General features: G+C 36.8%; 1 protein-coding gene across 9 annotated transcripts in view; it reads right to left on the reverse strand.

Annotated features, from left to right (window-relative positions):
- RERE (arginine-glutamic acid dipeptide repeats) overlaps positions 1-20,146 on the reverse strand; it is a 771,648-nt gene that overhangs the window by 137,727 nt on the left and 613,775 nt on the right. For all 9 annotated transcript variants that reach the window (XM_037828609.1, XM_037828611.1, XM_037828612.1 and 6 more), the window contains 2 exons: positions 12,884-13,008; positions 11,621-11,720 (listed from right to left, as the gene is read on the reverse strand). In XM_037828609.1, coding sequence (XP_037684537.1) covers positions 11,621-11,720; positions 12,884-13,008 — 225 coding nt within the window. The remainder of the gene's footprint in view (positions 1-11,620; positions 11,721-12,883; positions 13,009-20,146) is intronic.

Genomic DNA, 20,146 nt, shown 5'->3' on the forward strand with positions numbered 1-20,146 from the left:
ATCAACTTTTCCCATTAATCTCTTCAACAAAACACAACCTTGAAAGAAGAAAACTATCATCCTATCATTAACCCAAGCCAGCCTACATTAACCATTTAATGGTGACCAATCTGAATGGAAAAGTGGTTAAAAGAGAAGAATTTAAGCAAAGAGTGTGGGTATGGAATGAATGATGGAAGAATACTCATCACAGGCTTTAGACAAACTTTTATGAAAAGGCCTCCCAGAAATGTCTTATTAGGGAGCTTAGAAATAAACACTCCACATTCACAGAAGTTGCAACTAATAAAAAACAAGCAAATTCAGGTCCAGATGCTTTAGTGAAGATAATTAAGATGAATAAAACAGAGAAAGATGAAAATAATTCTCAGTGCAGGCTTATCTACATATTCTGCTACACTAAGCTTTGGGTGACCTAATGTGATATGGGCTTGAACCTAATTTATATGTTCAATCATTCAACAAACATTTACTGTCTCTTTACCATGTACCAGGCATCAGGCCATGGCTCAGAAAACAATGATTAACACTTAATGGTTAATAAACAGCAATATTTATAGAACAATTATGAAAAGTAACTATTAAGCTACCGGAAGCCTTGAATACTTTGTTGAAGGAGATATGGGTGTGTATGAATAAATTAGCAAACAAATATATACTCTCTTGAATGTTAAAAGGCTTCCCCCAAATGTACAACAATCATCCATATGCCAGGGAATAAAACTGTCTAGGTGAGGTAAAATTTTTCCTGAATGATTATAAATTTCCCTTATATACAGTGAGTATATATATGATTAGTGTTAGTGAGAGAAGGTAAACTTATAAAAATGCCAATTAAATACTGAGAAAGAGAAGTAAAAAGAATTTGAATTTTACTAGGAAATGGGAAAGATACCTGGGCCCAAAGAGTGAAACCCAGTATCAGTTTAGTAAAATTAAGTCAGCATGATATTTTCTAGAACACCTTAGTCTCTCAACCTATTGGGCTCTTCTGCAGTTTCTAAGCATTAATATAAGGGTCTATTTTGTAAAAGGCCAAATAAATGGAAGACCTCAAAAATGGCTGAATTAAACCCCATTAGTATAACATAGACCATCTATGTTATACAGAATTATGTTCACAAATTATATGTTACTTAAAAGTGCACAGATGAGCCTAATATAAGCTGCATATGAAGAAACACATACCTGGAACAGTACCCAGAAAATTTCTACCCAAGATCTTCCAGGAGAAGCACCACTGCTTATTCACATTTTAACATAATGCTATTATTTCACATAACATACAAGATTATAAATAAAATAATTTTAGATGTATAGGTGTTCACAATATAAAATTTAAAAATACAATGAAACTTAGAATAAGCAAATTCATCGCGTCAGAAACTAGAATATGGTAACTGGGAGCCTGAGTGGGAGTAGAGAATGGGGAGTTAATGCTTAAATTGTATTGAGTTTCTATTTGGGGTGATGGAAAAGTTTTGGTAATGGATGGAGGTGACAGTACAAAAATTGTGAACATAAATAACAGTACTGAATGATATATATGAATGTGGCTAAAAGGGGAGATTTTAGGTTGTATCTATGTTACTAGGACAACAGCAACAACAAAAAACAGGACTGTATAACACAAACAGTGAAAACAATGAACTATAGTCAATAATACAAATTATAAAAATGTTCTTTCATGAATGGTAACATATGTACCACACTAATGCAAGGTGTTAATAAGAGGGTGATATATCGGAAATCTGTATTTTAAGCAATATTTTTTTGTAAACCTACAACTTCTCTAATACAATATATAACATAACATAACATTATCTTCTTTCTGCTGATAAACATACAGGAGAATGCCTATTGCGTGTTCTTCCTCTTCCAATAAGAAAGGCCAATATGTTTCTAATGTGTTCTGCCACTATCTCACTACAAAACTGTTTCTTGAAGTTAAATAATGAGAAATACATTTTAACATGAATGACAATCAAAGAACAACTTTGTACAAAATTATTCCCCATCTTCGTATCTAGACCAAAAGTAATTCCAGGTAAAATTGCCGTGAAAATAAGATATTTATAGATTCTCCAATGTGATTTCTTCAATGAGGTCTCTTCTATCAAGAATGCATACATGATCAAGTCCATTTCGTTCATATCTCTAATTGAAGTCTGATCTCTTTCTCATTTTCTTTAACAGTTATTGTATGGGGTAATGCTGACATTCATAGCTGCCGAACTCTGGCTCTGAGTCTCAGGTGTCACATAGATACTCGAATTTCCAGGGACTGACCACGTTATACACAAAGAGCTCAGCATCTCAGAATTTAGAAATAACCATTATAACTCAGAAACAGATGTAACTTCTGTAAGAGCTTACAATCTAGCAACATTTACCATAAGCCTTCCCCTGATAACTTATGCTGTCAGATTCAATTCTCACTGAGTTTGCACATTATAGTTAGTCCATATTAATGAGGCATTACAATGTTTGTCTTTTCATTTCTGGTTTACTTCACAACATACTGTCCTCAAGTTCCATACACCTAGTTGCATACCTCACAACTTCACTGGCCGCTCAACATTCCATTGTATGTATACCACAGTCCGCCATTCCATTCATCAGTCCATGTACCCTTAAGCCACCTCCATCCATTAACAGTGAATACTGCCACCATAAACATCAGTGTGCAAATGATCATTCATGTCCCTACTCTCAGTTCTTCCAATGTATATACCCAGTACGGGGTTGGAGGACCAAATGGCAACCCAATACATAGCTTCCCGTGGAACCATCACACTGCCCTCCAGATGGGCTACACCATTCCACCTCTCCACCAACAGTGCTTGGGTACTTCCCTTTCTCCACATTTTCTCCAACACTTGTATCTCTCTGTTTATTTTTTAAACAGTTTTATTCACACACCATACATTCCATCCTAAGTAAACAATCTTACTTACATGCTTACACTCACCACCACAATCTATACGAGGACATTTCCATTTCTTCCACAAAGAAAGAGAAAGAGGAGGAAAAAAATGACAAATTAAAAATAATATAAGAAAAAATACAAATACAATACAATAAAAAGGTCAAACAACAGCACCACCACCAAGAATCCCATACACCTCCCTTATATACCCCTTTATAGATACTCAGCTTTGGTATACTGCCTTTGTTACAATTAACGGAAGCATATTACAATGTTACCTGTTAACTACAGACTCTAGTTTGCATTGATTGTATTTTTTTCCCCAATAACATCCCATTTTAAACACCTTGCAAAGTTGACATTCATTTGTTCTCCCTCAGTTAGAGAGATGAATGAAGCTGATCTGCTTAGGACTAAGGCAAATCAGACTAAAGGGGAAAGGACGATACCGACAGTGTTTTAAAACTTCAACTTCTGTGTTAGACTAAAGGAAGAGATGTTTATTTGGTGCAAAAGTTGTATTTTCTGTAATACACTATGTAATTTAACTTGTATGGTCAGTTTATTCAAACACCATGATTTCATGGAAACTTGAAAAGGAAATGAGATCTGGTTGGTTTGTATAAGTTAGTGTGAAGCCCTAATACATCACAGAGTAATCTGGGCAGAGGATAAAAATGCATTTGCAAAGCCCCCATGAGGGACTGGGGAAAAATGTGGAAATATTAAACTTCCTCACCTGGGGAATTACTGATATTGTCACAAGCATTGGGGATTACCAATTTAGAAAGCTGAGCCCTTGATCTTGGGGCTCACCCTTATAAAGCTTGTTCCTGCAAAGCAGAGGTTAAGCCTACTTATAATTGTGCCTAAGAGTCACCCCCAGAGAACCTCTTTTGTTGCTCAGATGTGGCCTTTCTCTCTAAGTCAACTCTGCAAGTAAACTCACTGCCCTACATGGACATGAATCCCAGGGGTGTAAATCTCCCTGACAACGTGGGACATGACTCTCAGGGTTGATCTTGAGCCCAACATCAGGGGACCAAGAAACCTTCTGGACCAAAGTGGGAGAGAAATGAAACAAAGTTTTGGAGGCTGAGAGATTTCAAATGGAGTTGGGAGGTCATTCTGGAGGTAACTTTTATGCATTATACAGATATCCCTTTTTAGTTTTTAGTGTATTGGAATAGCTAGAAGGAAATACCCAAAACTCCTGAATTTGCAACCCAGTATTATTGATTCCTGAAGACGATCATATAACTATATAGCTTACACAGTGTGACCATGTGATTGTTAAAACTTTATGGCTCATACTCCCTTTATCCAGTGTATGGACAGATGAGTAGAAAAACGGGGACAAAAACTAAACAAATAATGAGGGTGGGGGTGGGGGATGGGATGTTTTGTGAGTTCTTTTTTACTTATATTTTTATTCTTATTCTTATTTTTTATTTTTTGATTGTGGTGATGAATGCACATTATATGATAGTACTGCGAGGAACTGATTGTACACTTTGGATGACTGTATGGTATGCGAATATATCTCAATAAAATTGAATTAAAAGAAAAAGAATGCATACATGGGACTCAAGTTCTATTATAAACTGAGAACGATCTGTATTAAATTAAAATTGACTAAACATTCCAAACAAAAGGCAGACCTTGCCACAGTGAGTAAAAAGGTAAGAACCAACTATATGCCGACCTTAATAGATATACATCAGATATAAAGAAAAAAAAAGATTCAAAGTAACAAGCTGGAAGAAGAGGTACCACAAACAATAAGAATAAGAAAGCTAGAGTGGGTGTATTAATATTGGGCAAAATAGAGTTCAAGACAAAGATATTACTAGGCACAAAGAGGGTCACACCAAAAACATAAAGGGTCAATATATGGAGAAAAAAATAAAAATCATGAATGCTCCTGTGTCTAATATTAAAACTTCAAAATATGTGAAGCAAAAACTAACAGAACTAAAAGGAGAAATAACCAAATCCACAATCATAGTTGAAGATGTTAATAGATCTTTCTCAGTAATTGACAATACAACATGATAAAAAAAAAATAGCAAGTTATAGAAAATCTGAACAATAATATTGTTCTAGTTTGCTAATGCTGCTAGAATGCAAAACACCAGAGATGGATTGGCTTTTATAAAGGGGGGTTTATTTGATTCCACAGTTACAGTCTTAAGGCCATGAAGTGTCCAAGGTAACACACCAGCAATTGGGTACCTTCACTGGAAGATGGCCAGTGGCATCCAGAAAACCTCTGTTAGCTGGGAAGGCATGTGGCTGGTGTCTGCTCCAAAGTTCTGGTTTCAAAATGGCTTTCTCCCAGGATGTTCCTCTCGAGGCTGCAGTTCCTCAAAAATGTCACTCTTAGTTGCACTTGGGGTATTTGTCCTCTCTTAGCTTCTCCAGAGCAAGAGTCTGCTTTCAACGGCCGTCTTCAAACTCTTTCTCATCTGCAGCTCCTGTGCTTTCTTCCAAGTGTCCCTCTTGGCTGTAGCTCCTCTTTAAAACATCATTCACAGCTGAACTGAGTTCCCTCTGCCCATCAGCTCATTTATAGGGCTCCACTGATCAAGGCCCACCCTGAATGGGTGGGGCCACGCCTCCATGGAAATATCTAATCAGAGTTATCACCTACAGTTGGGTGGGGCACATTCCATGGAAACACTCAAAGAATTTCAATCTAATCAGCACTAAAATGTCTGCCCCACAAGACTGCATCAAAGATAATGGCATTTGGGGGACATAATACATTCAAACTGGCACAAATATCAACCACCTTTAAGAAACTGACAACTATACAACAGTATACTCAACAACTGCAGAGTATGCCTTCATTACAGGGGCACTTGGAACAAGGTGTACAGGTATGCACAGAACCAAAATAAACCATATGTTAAACACTGAAACAAGTCTCAGTGGATTTCAAAAGATTGAAATCTTACTGGATACTCTTTGACCACAACAGAATTAAATTAGATAACAGTAACATTCCAAATTAAAAAAATCTAGGGAATTCCTAAATCTCTGGAAATCAAGCAATTTAATTTGAAACAACCCACGGGTAAAAGAAGAGATCACACACAAAAAAACTTAATAGCTTGAACTGAAAAATGAAAGTACAACGAATCAAAATTTGTGGATGCAGCTAAAGGAATGCTTAGGAGAAAACTTACGGCATTAAGTAGTTTTATTGGAAAAGTATATTAAATCAGTTATCTCAGCTCCCACTTTAGAAAGCTAGAAAAAAAATGAGCAAATGAAACTCAAAATTAGTAGAAAAGAAATAATAAAGGAAAGAATGCTACTAAGATTATGAAGAGGACACAAATTATCAATATTAGGAATGAGACAGGGTATAACATCACAATCCTATAGACATTAAAGAACATTAAAAGGAATATTTTGAACTTTATGAGAAAAAATTTAATCAACTTAGATGAAATGGACAAAATACTTAAGACACAGGGTAACAAATTACGAAAATTAACACACGAAGAAACAGAAAATGTGAATAAGCCTATTACTATTTATACATTTAAAATTTCCCATTAAAAAAAAATTTAGACCAGATGGCTTCACTGTGAATTCTATCAAACTTGAAAAAAGAGGAAAAAGAAAAAAAAAAAGTCAATCCTACACAAACTCTTTAAGAAAATAGAGTAGGAGAAAATACTTGCCAACTAATTTTTGAGGAGCAGTATTTCTCTGATACCAAAATCTGATGAAGATACTGCAGAAAAGACTACAGACCAATATACCTCCTGAACACAAAGGCAAAAGTCCTTAACAAAATACTTGCAAATTGAATCCAATACTACATAATAATCAAGCAGGATTTATCTTAGGAATGCATAACTGGTTTAACATTTTAATTCAATGTAAATTAACCACATTAACAAAACAAAGGATAACAACCACATGCTCTCATGAGATGCAAAGAGAAAAAAAATCTGACAAAATCCCACGCCCATTCATGCTAAAAACTTCAACAAACTAGGATATAAAAGTGAACATCCCAAACTCAATAAACAGTATCGACAAAAAACCTACATTGTACACAATAGTGAAAGACTGTTTTTCCCCAAAAGATCAGAAAGATGGCAAAGATGTCTGTCCACTCTTATCACTTCTATTCAACATTGTACCAGAGGTCCAAGCAAGTGCAATAAAGAAAAACAAATAAAATGTATACCGATGAGAAAGAAGTAAAACTGTCTCTCTTTGCAGATGACATGATTGTATGTGTAGAACATCCTAAGGAATCAACAAGAAAACTATGAGAACTAATAAATGAACTTAGCAAGTATCATTTATTGTATCACAGGATACAAGGTCAACACAATATTCACTATATTTCTATCCTATAGATGAATATTTGCAAATTTAAAAATACAATTATATTTACAGTAGAATCCCCAAAAGGAATCACTTAGAGGTAAATTTAACAAAATATGTGCAAGGTCTGTACACTGAAAATTTTATAATATGATTGAAGGCAATTAAAGAGGATCAAAAAAACATGTTATGGATTAGAAGATTCAATATTGTTAATATGTCAGTCATAGATTCAATACATTTCCAATCAAAATTCCGTCAGGCTTTTGTAAAAACAGAAATTATCAAGCTGATTCTAAACTTTATATGGAAATGTAAATTACTTAAAATAGTGAAAACAATCTTAAAAAGCAATTACAAAGAAGGAAGACTTAAACTACCTAAGTTCAACACTTCTATCTACAAAGCTGCAGCAGTCAAGATACTGTGGTAGTAAGAAAAGGAGACATACATACAGATCAAATGAAACAGAACAGTATCCAGAAAAAGATTCAAACATTTTCAACCAGTTATTCTGCAATAGAAGTGATAAGACAGTTAGATGAGAAAAGTCTTTTTAATAATAATTGGTATCTCTTCAGAAAGCAAGGAACTCTGATCTCCTAACTTTACATCACATACAAAATTAACTGGAAATTAACCGCAGTCCTAAATGTAAGAACTAAAAATTCTGGAAGAAAACAGAGGAAAAATCTTTGTAATCTTGGGATAATCAAATCTTGGGGTATTTTCTTAAGATAAAAAGAACATAAAAGAACATTATAGGAAAATAACAATACATTGGACTTTATCAGCATTAAATAGTTTGTTCTTTGAAAGACACCATCAAGAAATTTTTAAAAACATAAGTATGGAAGAAATATCCACAATGCATATATCAAAGAGCTTGTATCCACAATATAAAAATAACTCTTGCAACTAACATTATAAGAATAAGACGACAACCTATTTTTTATAATTGGGCAAATCATTTGAACAGACACTTCACAAAAGAAGATATACAAATGGGCAATGAGACATGAAAATAAATTCAAATTTAAACCTCACTGAAATAACAATGCCACTACACGCCCATTAGAATGGCTCAAATTAAGATTGAAACACTACAGATGGAATGTAAAATGGTATAACCACTTTGGAAACCTTTTTTTGGCAGTTTCTTAAAAGAGCTACTTGCACACTTATCACTCCACTCCCAGGCATTTACCCAAGAGAAAAGAAAACATATATCCACACAAAGTCTTATACAACAATATTCACAGCACTTTTATTGGTAATAGCCAAAAACTCGGAAACAACCCAAATGTCCATTAACGAGTAAGTGAACAAATTGTGGATATCCACACAATGAAAAACACAGCATTTTAAAAAGGAATGAACTATTGATACAAACAACAAGAATGGATCTCAGAACCATTACACTGATAGAAGCCAGACCCCAAAGAATACATACTATATGATTTCATTTACATAACATTTAGAAAATACAAACTAATCCAATCAACGTTACCTAAGGCTGGAAGCAGAAAAGGACTACAAAAGGGCATGAGGCAACTTTTGAGGGTGCTGGAAATGTTTTGTATTTTCATTATCATAGTAATTTCACAGGTATTTACATTGGTAAAAACTTACCAAATTGTATATTTTAAATCAGAGCAGTTTATTGTACATAAACTATACCCCAGTAAGTCATTTTTAAAATTGTAATCAAAAATCTTATTTGCGAATAACAAAGAAAAAAACTGAGAGTCCAAGTAAGTAATCCAGAAGAACACACTTCCAAAAATAGGTGTCATACAGGAACTGATAGTTCCAAAACTCTACTAGTGGTTGCTGGACTGAAAAACTATTTATTTAAATACACTTATGTTTAAATAGTTTAAATAGCCCTACTAATGGTTCCACACACTCTAATATGGCCATAGAGCAGATTTCATATATTTTAAAATTTCTATATTGCCTTGGGAAATAACAACTAGACATTAACCACTCATTAACTAACCACTCCCTAAACTGGTAAGTTTTAACTCCATGCTGTATAAAGAAAACTGTGAACACTTACCACATGACAATGGACATATCTTTTAAATTTATTATTCAATACAGTTCGAATCCTCCATTACTCTAAGAAAGCCAAAATTTACAATAGCCTCTCACAAGGTTTTTTTCATTCATTTCACTTTTCTTTAAGGAAAATGATTAGACAAAAACCCTCTGTGAGCCTGTACAACAATGAAGTACCAAAATTAAAACAGCCACTAAACTTTTCCATTCATCACAAAGTGAGCACACAAGGCAGCTCCTCAGTAGCTAAATGTACTTGTATTGCATAACTCAAGACAACTGAGCCATCTTGGGCCAGGCTACGCAGGCCAAATTTCAAACGGTGGGAAAGCAGCTTCACAGAAATAAAAACTGATAAAACTAAAAACCCTCTGGCTATTCTAAAGAAAACTTGAGAAGGAACATGCCACAAAGGACTACAGGTAAAAATAGTACAATTTATTTCTGTACATTAGCATGTTCAACAGATTCCTTAGAAAGTTTTGAATGAGAAATGAAATAAATCATATAAATTCAGGAAGTGCCAAAACAAATATTTAATTAAATATGGCAAAATCGCCATTATTCAAAATTCAGTTGATTAGAAGTCATAAAAGCAGAATTTTTTCATAACGCTTTTATAAAAAAAAAAAAAAAAAAAAAAAACAGAAAATAAGCCCATATCAAAGATTTACTTTGAATTTAAACACATTTTTCAAGGTATTCTGAATTCAGACATTCACACCCGTATCTTCCATATCTTATCCGTACTAAGACTCAGTTTCTTAAACTGTAAAATAATCTCAAAGGCTCCTTCCCAGTCCAGCTCTATCATTATATGGTTCAGAATAAAGCTTCCTTAGACGTGATAAAAACCTAAGTATCAAATAAGTAAGAAACTAGGCAAATATATTGTATGGGAACATGAAAAAGGACATTTGGTTATTTAGAACACAGCATATTCCTAGCAGCAGGATCACTCAACCTCCAACAATGGCACATACGAGGGACTATTACATTATGGAATACCCAGGAAACATAATTAGACCAGGAATAAAATTCAACCTCATCATTCAGATATCTATATATGTCTCCTCAAAAGCAAACTGTGTACTAAAAAATCTCTAAATTGGGAATCAGGGTTATTTTCTTCCCTCTGTTATGAACTTTTTGGACTGCTGGCATTCAGCAAGTCGCCTGGCCTTTCTGAGCCTTTTTATCTATAAAGGGGTACTGGAATAGATGATCGCCAAAGTTCCTTCCAACTATACTGACTTTTCAAGAAAAAAAAACAGGGTATTTAAATTATACTGAGCTAATCGTAAGAGTTGGTCAGCCTCATGCTCATTATCCTATGTAAATACACACTGCCATATAGAATCTTCTTTAAGATATCAGAAACTGCTTCCATAATAATTTATTATTGTTCCTTCACATTTAATGATTACACATTAGTAACCATATAAAAAGGAATTATTTCATGTAACTTTAAAATCCACTGATTTTTCTATATAGCTCCGTGGCATCTATGCTAAAGCTAAAAAGAAGTGTCAAAATAAATAAATAAACTGGTTTCAGATATCTTATTGTTTGTAGCTGTGTGAGTGTTGTTATTCTGAGCTGCTGCTACGTACTGCAGGATTAAAGCAAACGAGTAATTATGGTGGTATGCCATGCAACTAACCCAAACGAGTTAGGGTCACTTGTTTCATTTTGTTTTCAATGTTTTAGGGATTATTTTTTAAAACTTACTTTTGTTTTACAATTATGTGAGATATTTACATGTTCCAAATTCAAATTTATAAAAAAATAAGTTTGTTTTTTCACAAAGTGAAGAAGGTTAAGAGCATGGTCTCTGGATTCAAATACAGAGTGTATAACATTGGATTGTGATTTAATCTTTCTAAATTTACTTCCTCATCTCTAAGATATAGTAATAGAACTTACACTTCAGAGGGGTATTGGGAGAAGTATGATCATCTAAGCAGAGTATTGGCTTTGTGAGATCTCAATAAATATTAATAACTATTATTAGGAACACATTTGAAGCTTACCACAACCCTGCAATACAGACACAGATTAGGAAATAAGCCTGGATGTACCATGCCACCGGCCCAAGGTCAAGAAGCTCTCTGACCAAAATCAAAACCCATGTTTCAATCCCAGCACCACAACATGGTACTTACTCCTGAGATTCCAGGCTACTTCACATTCCATGCTCATCTCATATTTCCTACAACCAGCACAGGGATAAAGTCATTTTCTTCCCACCCAGGGTGACTTTAAGAAACTTACTGTGTTCAGTGCATTGAGAGTGGTGTCATCCCGAGATGCTGCAACACAACCATCTTCTGTGGAACCCCCATCACACATCCCTGCAAAGGCTGCCATGCTCCTTTGGAAGAAAGGAAGGATAAAAACATCAGTACATAGATTTAACCCAGAGGACATTTTCAGGCCATCTCTAATTCCATTACTACATCCATAATAAGTTACGAGTTCTCAGTTCTGCCTCAGCTCTGGCAAAAAAGAAAAAGAAAAAAAAAAAAAGTTTCTCTACAATAACCCTTCACTCACTGAGAAATGGAAATGTTATTTTCATTTCAGTTAGGTATATTTGTATTATTTTTTCCCACGCTTTATTAGCACTCAGATTTTCGTTATGAGTGCATGAATAATCTAAATTTGCCCTAATAGTAGGCTAGATTACAATCTTTTGGAAGAATGGTCCTCAGAAAACATGAAATTAAATCCTCTGAAACTTTATTTAAGTCCTCCCATATTAGATACATTAACTACCTTCAGGTGGATTGAAAGTGAAAGGAAAGATAAAAGAAACTTGTAGTAGTCACTCACTCTATGCAAGCATTCTCATCGCTAGAGTATGCCACCATGCACAGAACTGCTGACCAAAAAACAGCCAGACTAAAATGCAGTTGCCTCGAGCCTTGCTTTAGGTGTTTCCATCTGTGGCACATGATTGATGCTGCAGTGAGTACCAGAAACCACTGCAGATAAAGGAAGGCTGTCTACCTACACAAGTTAAGAACAGATTTAAACTTCTCTCTGTAGCTTAGGCATTTGGATATTGGCAAGTAAGTTCCATTGTATAAACACAGGTAAATGCCCTCATATCGGTAAACCACAAAAATGTCAAGTTCAGGTCAGACACTGGTGAACAGTCACAGAGGAGAGCAATAACATGAAATCTGAAACAGAAATTTAAGAGGGGCTGAATAACCCATTACTCCACTGGACTGAGAGGTGTTGATAATTGCATTTAAGGCTTTAAGATGTTTTCCTTCTGTTGAAGAGTTCTAAAATCTGATGTGAGGCAAATACCAGGAAGAATTAAGTCAGGAAAAAGTAACTTTACCGTGGTAAACTATTTTCCTCTGGTAAGAGGATCTGGGCCCCAATTACAAGAGTATTACAAACTTAATGTCAGAGATTGGCCAACATACAAATAAATTTGTGTACAAAAGGAGAAAGTTTATTATCTACTAATCAACTCAGATGGCTTAATTCCGAAAGTATGATGGGACAGATTCCTATTACCTTGCTGCCCTCAGGTACATAAGGAGGTCACAGTCATTAACCCCAGGCATCCAAACAAGTTCCTCATGTTGCGTCACGGTGTCACCATCCAGAGAAGGAAATGGTTGCAAATCTGGAAGTTTGGCCTGTAAGACAGGGATGAAGAAAGTCACCATCAAGGCACACATAAAGATCTGTCTCAGCAGGCTGCCCTTGGAAACAGACAAAACAGCTTACTGAGCCTCTTTCCTTAGGCAGTAGGGAAGTAACAGCAAAACTGTGAGTCATTTTCAGGTGACCTGTACCACATTCCACCACAGAATATTATACAATGTACTACATAATCTCTACCCAAGGAGAAGCAAACTGTGCCCAAGTAAAATAGGGCCAACACAATCCTAATGGATATGTATGCATAAAATAATTTGTAAAAAATGCCTCAGGACATGGCTCCCAGACACAGAGAAACACACACAAACACAATCACACACACACACACACAAACACAATCTTCCAACATAAGTTTATAAAGAAGAAATATGTAAATCATGAGGGCTATATAAGAATGAACTCTCCTACTAGATGAATGCTACTCTTAAGACAGTAGTAGATTACCAATGAGTCAAAATTAGCATTAAATACACACACACACACACACACACACACACACACACACACATATCGAATGAGTGGATGCTTCCAGGAAAGGGCGCTTACTTGTGAAGGGCCAGGAAGGAACTTTCTAGAATGAAAGAAATATTCTGTAGCTTGATAGGCATTAGTAACAGCTACTGGACAGTTTACATAAGATAAGAACATTTCACTACAGGAAAGCATCTCTCAATTAAAAGAATAACAAAACATCTGAACAGTGTTCAATCACCAAGATTCAAATACCTCTGGCATTTCCTCATTCTCATGGGGCAAAGCAAGGGAAAGGAGGTACTCTGTCTAGCCACAAGCACTGGAGACCTATGAAAAGTCAAACGTTTGCAAAACACACATGTTCAATTATCTCATTTTGTCAAATGATGAACATGTGCCTACTAGTCTGATATTTTAAATGAAGAACTAGGGTTAAAAAGCTCCAATGTTTCTGTTTGCTTCATTCACTTTAAAGTACTGTTGCTTGGAGGGTTGTTTGGGGGGTGGGTGGGTGACAAATCCCCCTAGAGAAAAATGGACTAGAAATATAATTACAAGTTTACAGAAATAGGAATGCAAATGGCTCTTTATCATAGGAAAAGATGGCCAACCTTACTGATAAGAGAAATGCAAATTAATGACACTAAGACAGCACTTCTCACCGATCAGAATGACATAAATCTCAAAATCTGACAACCTACAGGGCTGTGACAAAAAACGAAAAAACAAAACAAAAAAACAAAGCAGCCATATGAGTTTCTGGTATGAATGCAAAATGGTACAATCTCTCTGAAGGGAAATTTGGAAATATCCTCAAAATTACATATACACTTGCCATCTAAGCCAGTCATCATCCTTCTGGGGATATATCCCAAAGATACACTGGCAGAAACACAAAAATCTATAAGCACAGACTATTAATTGCAGCAGTACTTGTAACAGCAAATGACTAGGTACAACCCAAATGTCCATCAACAGGGACTGAAGAATAAAAATACATCCAGGCAATGGAGTTACATGAAGTAGCAGAAGGAAATGAGGAATAGCTCTATATACCACCATGGAGAGAACACCAAGGTGTACTGTTAAAAGAAAGTTAGCAAAAGGTGTATATATTATCTAAGAAGGGAGAGAGAATAAAAATAAGAAAGATAAACTTAAACCTTAAATTAAAAAAAAAAGGGGGTTACCATAGGGGAGGGAGGGAACATTTACAGGGGAGAGGCATAGAGGCTAGATTTTTTTTTTATATTCAATTTTATTGAGATACATTCACATACCATTCAATCATCCAAAGTATACGATCAATTTTTCATACTACCATCATACAGTTGTTCACTCATCAACTCTACTTTTTTTGAACATTTTCCTTGTACCCGAAAAAGTGCAGATAATAGGAAAAAAAAAGAGTAAAAAAAGAACCCACACATTGTCACACACACCCCCCCCCGCCCTATTTTTCCTTTAGTTTTTTTTTTCCTCCATTTTTTACTCATCCATCCACACACTGGATAAAGGGGAGTGTGATCCACAAGGCTTTCTCAATCACATTGTCACCCTTGTAAGCTACATTGTTATATATACGTCTTCAAGAGTCAAGGCTACTGGGTTGCAGTTTGTCAGTTTCAGGTATTTACTTCTCATTATTCCATTACATTAAAACCTAGAAAGGGTTATTATCTATTAGTGACTAAGGGTGCCCACCAGAGTGACCTCTTGACTCCATTTGGAATCCCTCAGCCACTGAAATTTATTTCGTTTCATTTCGCTCCCCCTTTTGGTCAAGACATTCTCAATCCCACCATGTCAGGTCCAGATTCATCCCCAGGATGGCAAACGTTGCCAGGAAGATTTACACCCCTGGGGGTCAGATCCCATGGGGGGAGGGGGTGTGGCGGCAGTGATTTCACCCACCAAGTTGTGTCAGCTAGAGAGAGAGGGCCACATCCGAGCAAAAAAGATGTATTCGGGCAGACTCGTAGGCACAGTAACAAGCTTCACAAGGGCAACTCCTGTGATAGAGGGCTCGGCACATCAAACTGCCAGTCCTCAGTGTTTGTGAGAACATCAACAGCTATCCAGGTGAGGAAGCCCAGCACCTCTGCATTTACCCCAGCTCCTCAGAGGGCTCTGCATATATGTATACATATATTTTTTCATTTTACTTTTTTTCAATTAACTTTACTAGAAAATTTCTTTAAAAAAATTAAAAATACAGACAATAAAAAAACATTTCAAACAAAAGCAAAATAAAGAATTATGAAAAAACTAATAACCTATAATAACCACATTACTTCCAACATGTTCCTACTCTACCCCAAGAGAATATTTAGACTATGACCCAGCAAAGAAATAAGAAAAACAAGTAACCTAAAATAACTACATTTCTGTGAACTTGTTCCTACCACTCCCCCCAGAAATTAACAAACTATAGTCATTCCTGAGCATTCCTAGAACATTGTTTGCCCACGAAAACTTATTTGTTCTTAGATTATCGTTCCCCCTTCAGTATTTGCTATCACTAAATCCTCTACATTCTATATTATAAGCCATTTATTTTACATTTTTCAGTGTTCACATTACTGGTAACATACTTCTCTTTTTGTGCCTGCCTTATTTCGCCCAGCATTATGTCTTCAAGGTTCATCATCCATGTTGTCATATGTTTCATGACATCATTCCTTCTTACTGCTGCATAGTATTCCATCGTGTGTATATACCACATTTTGTTTATCCACTCATCTGTTGAAGGACATTTGGGTTGTTTCCATCTCTTGGCAATTGTGAACAATGCTGCTATGAACACTGGCATGCAGGTATCTGCTCATGTCGCTGCTTTCAGATCTTCCGGATATATACTGAGAAGTGAAATTGCTGAATCGAAGGGTAACTCTGTACCTAGTTTTCTAAGGAACTGCCAGACTGTTTTCCAGAGTGACCGTACCATTATACAGTCCCACCAACAATGAATAAGGGTTCCAATTTTCCCACATCCTCTCCAGCATTTGTAGTTTCCTGGTTGTTTAATGGGAGCCAATCTAACTGTTGTGAGATGATATTTCACTGTGGTCTTAATTTGCATGTCCCTAATAGCTAGTGAAGCTGAACATTTTTTCACGTGTTTTTTGGCTATTTGTATTTCCTCTTCAGAGAACTGTCTTTTCATATCTTTTGCCCATTTTATAATTGGGCAGGCTGTACTACTGTCATTGAGTTGTAGGATTTCTTTATATATGCAAGATTATCAGTCTCTTGTCAGATACACAGTTTCCAAATTATTTTTTCCCATTGAGGTGGTTGCCTCTTCACCTTTTTGACAAATTCCTTTGAGGTACAGAAGGTTTTAAGTTTGAGGAGTTCCCATATATCTATTTTGTCTTTTGTTGCTTGTATTTTGGGTGTAAGGTCTAGGAAGTAACCTCCTAATACAAGGTTCTGAAGATGTTTCCCTACATTATCTTCCAGTAGTTTTATGGTACTTTCTCTTATGTTGAGGTCTTTAATCCATTTTGAGTTAATTTTCAGGTAGGGTGTGAGGTAGGGGTCCTCTTTCATTCTTTTGGATATGGATATCCAGCTCTCCCAGCCCCATTTGTTGAAACGACTGTTATATCCCAGTTCAGTAGTTTTGGGGGCCTTATCAATGATCAATTGACTGTAGATCTGGGGGTTTATCTCCAAATTCTCAATTCAGTTCCAATGATCAATACATCTATCTTTGTGCCAGTAACATGCTGTTTAGACTACTGTGGATTAAAGCAGAAATAAGCGACATAGAGAACAAAAAAAGAACAGAATAAATAACACCAAAAGTTGGTTCTTTGAGAAGATCAACAAGATTGAGAAGCCCCTATCTAGACTGACGAAATCGAAGAGATGACCCAAATAACCAGAATAATGAATGAGAGAGGCGATATTACTGCGGGTCCCGAAGAAATTTAAAAAATTCTGAGGGTACCATTCTGAATGGGCGGGGACACACCTCCATGTCAGTTCTACCCAAACTCATCTACAGATTTAGTGCAATCCCTATCAAAATTCCAACAATCTACTTTGCAGACTTGGAAAAGCTAGTTATCGAATTTATCTGGAAGGGGAAGGTGCCTCGAATTGCTAAAAACATTCTAAAAAAGAAAAACAAAGTGGGAGGACTTACACTCCCTGACTTTGAAGCTTATTATAAAGCCACCTCCATGGAAACCATCCAATCAGAGTCATCACCCACAGTTTGAGGGGGCACATCTCCATGGAAACACTCAAAGAATTACAATCTAATCAACACTGATACGTCTGCCCACACAAGATTATATTAAAGATAATGGCGTTTTGCGGGCATAATACATTCAAACTGGCACACTCTCTCTCAAATTTGAAGGAAAGCTTTGCTGGATAAAGATTTCTTGCTTGGCAATTATTCTCTTTCAGAATTTTAAATATGTCCTACCACTGCCTTCTTGCCTCCATGGTGGCTGCTGAGTAGTCACTGCTTAGTCTTACGCTGTCTCCCTTGTAAGTGGTTAATTCTGTCTCTCTTGCGGTTTTCAGAACTTGCTCCTTCTCTTCAGCATTTGACAATCTAATTAGACTATGTCTCGGAGTGGGTTTATTTGGATTTATTTTGTTTGGAGTTTGTTGTGCATCTATGGTTTGTGTTTTTATGTTGTTTAGATGGTATGGGAAGTTTTCCCTTACAATTTCTTTCAATACTGTTCCTAGAGCTTTACCCTTCTCTTCCCATTCTGGAACAGCAATGATTCTTGTATTTGCATGCTTTCTGTTGTCCATCATATCCCTGAGGTCCATTTCAATTTTTCCCCCATTGTTCCTTTTGTTATTTCACTGTCCATTCTGGCCTCTTCCAGCTTGCTAATTCTCATCTTAGCTTCCTCTAATCTAGTACTGTGTGTATCCAAAATGTTTTAAATTTGATCAACAGTTTCTTTTATTTCCATAAGATCGTCTATTTTTTTATTTACTCTTGCACACTCTTCTTTATGGTCTTCTAGGGACTTCTTCATGTCCTTTATATCCTGTGCCATGATCTCATTGTTTGTCATTAGTTTTTTGATTAATTGCTCCAAGTGCTGTGTCTCCTCTGATCTTCTGATTTGGGTGTTTGGATTTGTGTTATCCACATCTTCTGGTTTCTTCATGTGCTTTAAAATTTTCTGTTGTTTTTGGCCTCTTGGCATTTGCTTATCTTGACAGGGTTCTTTTAGGATATGCAGATTTATTTAAACAATTATCTCTAATCAGAGTTACAGCTTGGTGGTGTGCAGTTTCTCTGCGTTACCGGCAAACGGTGCCAGTTAGCCACATATTACCCTCAAGCCAGTTCTCCCCAACTTTCTCTATGTGATGAGTGGGGGTCTGAATCTTGTGGGGGTCCAATCGGTGCCACAAATTTCTGTGTGTAGTTGGTGCTGCCAGACCTGAATGTGGGGGATGTGCAGCAGTTAGGGAGGGAGGGGGGCTTTAAGAATCGAACCTCCCAGGCGTTCCTGGAGACTTAAACCTGCCACAGGAGTCCAAACCCTTGGCTCCCCACAGTCTGTCTCTGCCATGGACCCACAAGTCACTGGTATTGGCGTAGGGCCTCTGGGAATTCCATGCGATTCCCGCCTCCAAGGGCCTACGCTGGGGGAAGACAGTGCAGTGTCACAGGTGAACACAGCTCTGGGCCGCTGTACCAAACAGGGGTATTCCCAGCCCGCTGAGAGGCTGGCTGTATGGGCATGGTAAATTCCCCCTTCAGTGGACCTCCACCTTCCTAGCTCTGGGACAATTAGCTGTGGGTGTGCAAAAGGCTATTACCCACGCCAGATACTGCCTGGGGTTTGGATGGCGCTTCCCGCCGCACGTGACTGCACAGACTAGCTCTGGACCGCGGTGCCGCTCAGGGGTGATCCCAGCCTGCTGAAAAGATGTCTGTATGGGGTATGGTAATTTCCCCCTTTTTGCGGACCTCTGCCTTCTTAGCTCCGGGACAATTAGCTGCGGGTGTATGAAAGGCTACTGTCCATGCCAGATACTGAGGCAGGTGCCCAGGTTGGGGAAGGCAGTACCCCCATGCTCAACTGCACAGCTCTCGCTGCCAGATCCACAGCCGCTTTTTGGATTTTTATAGTAATCCCTCTCTAAACGCCAACTCCTGGCTTCTCCTGACTGCGGCGTGGCTCCTGGCTCCCTAGCAGCCTCACTCACTTGTTTCTGAACACAGGCTCTCAGATTCACCAAGTGTACAGTCCCTGTGGATTTAGCAGACCCCATCCAGTCAGTGTATCACTGGAACTGGTATTCTGGAACACATTCTGTCTTTTATGTAGTGTTTTTCATGGAGATGTTTTTTGCCCTGACTCTCCTAATCTACCATCTTCCCTCTCTCCTGGAGTAGGTCTTGATGAGGCTAGATTTTTTTAGTACACTTCATAGATTTTACATTGGAGCCATGTAAATATTCTACATAACTATAAAAACAAAATTAAGTTTTAAAAAAGTAAACTTAAAAACAGTAACTAACCCTGTAACAATGGACACCCTAGCACCCAGGCTCTAAATGACTTCCCACTAAAAAAATGAGAGCTCCTACAGATGAGACGCTTCTAAGAGAAAAGTTTAATTCATAGGGCAGAAAATGTA

The sequence above is a fragment of the Choloepus didactylus genome, chromosome 2, assembly GCF_015220235.1.
Source record: "Choloepus didactylus isolate mChoDid1 chromosome 2, mChoDid1.pri, whole genome shotgun sequence".
In the NCBI taxonomy this organism is placed as follows: Eukaryota; Metazoa; Chordata; class Mammalia; order Pilosa; family Megalonychidae; genus Choloepus; species Choloepus didactylus.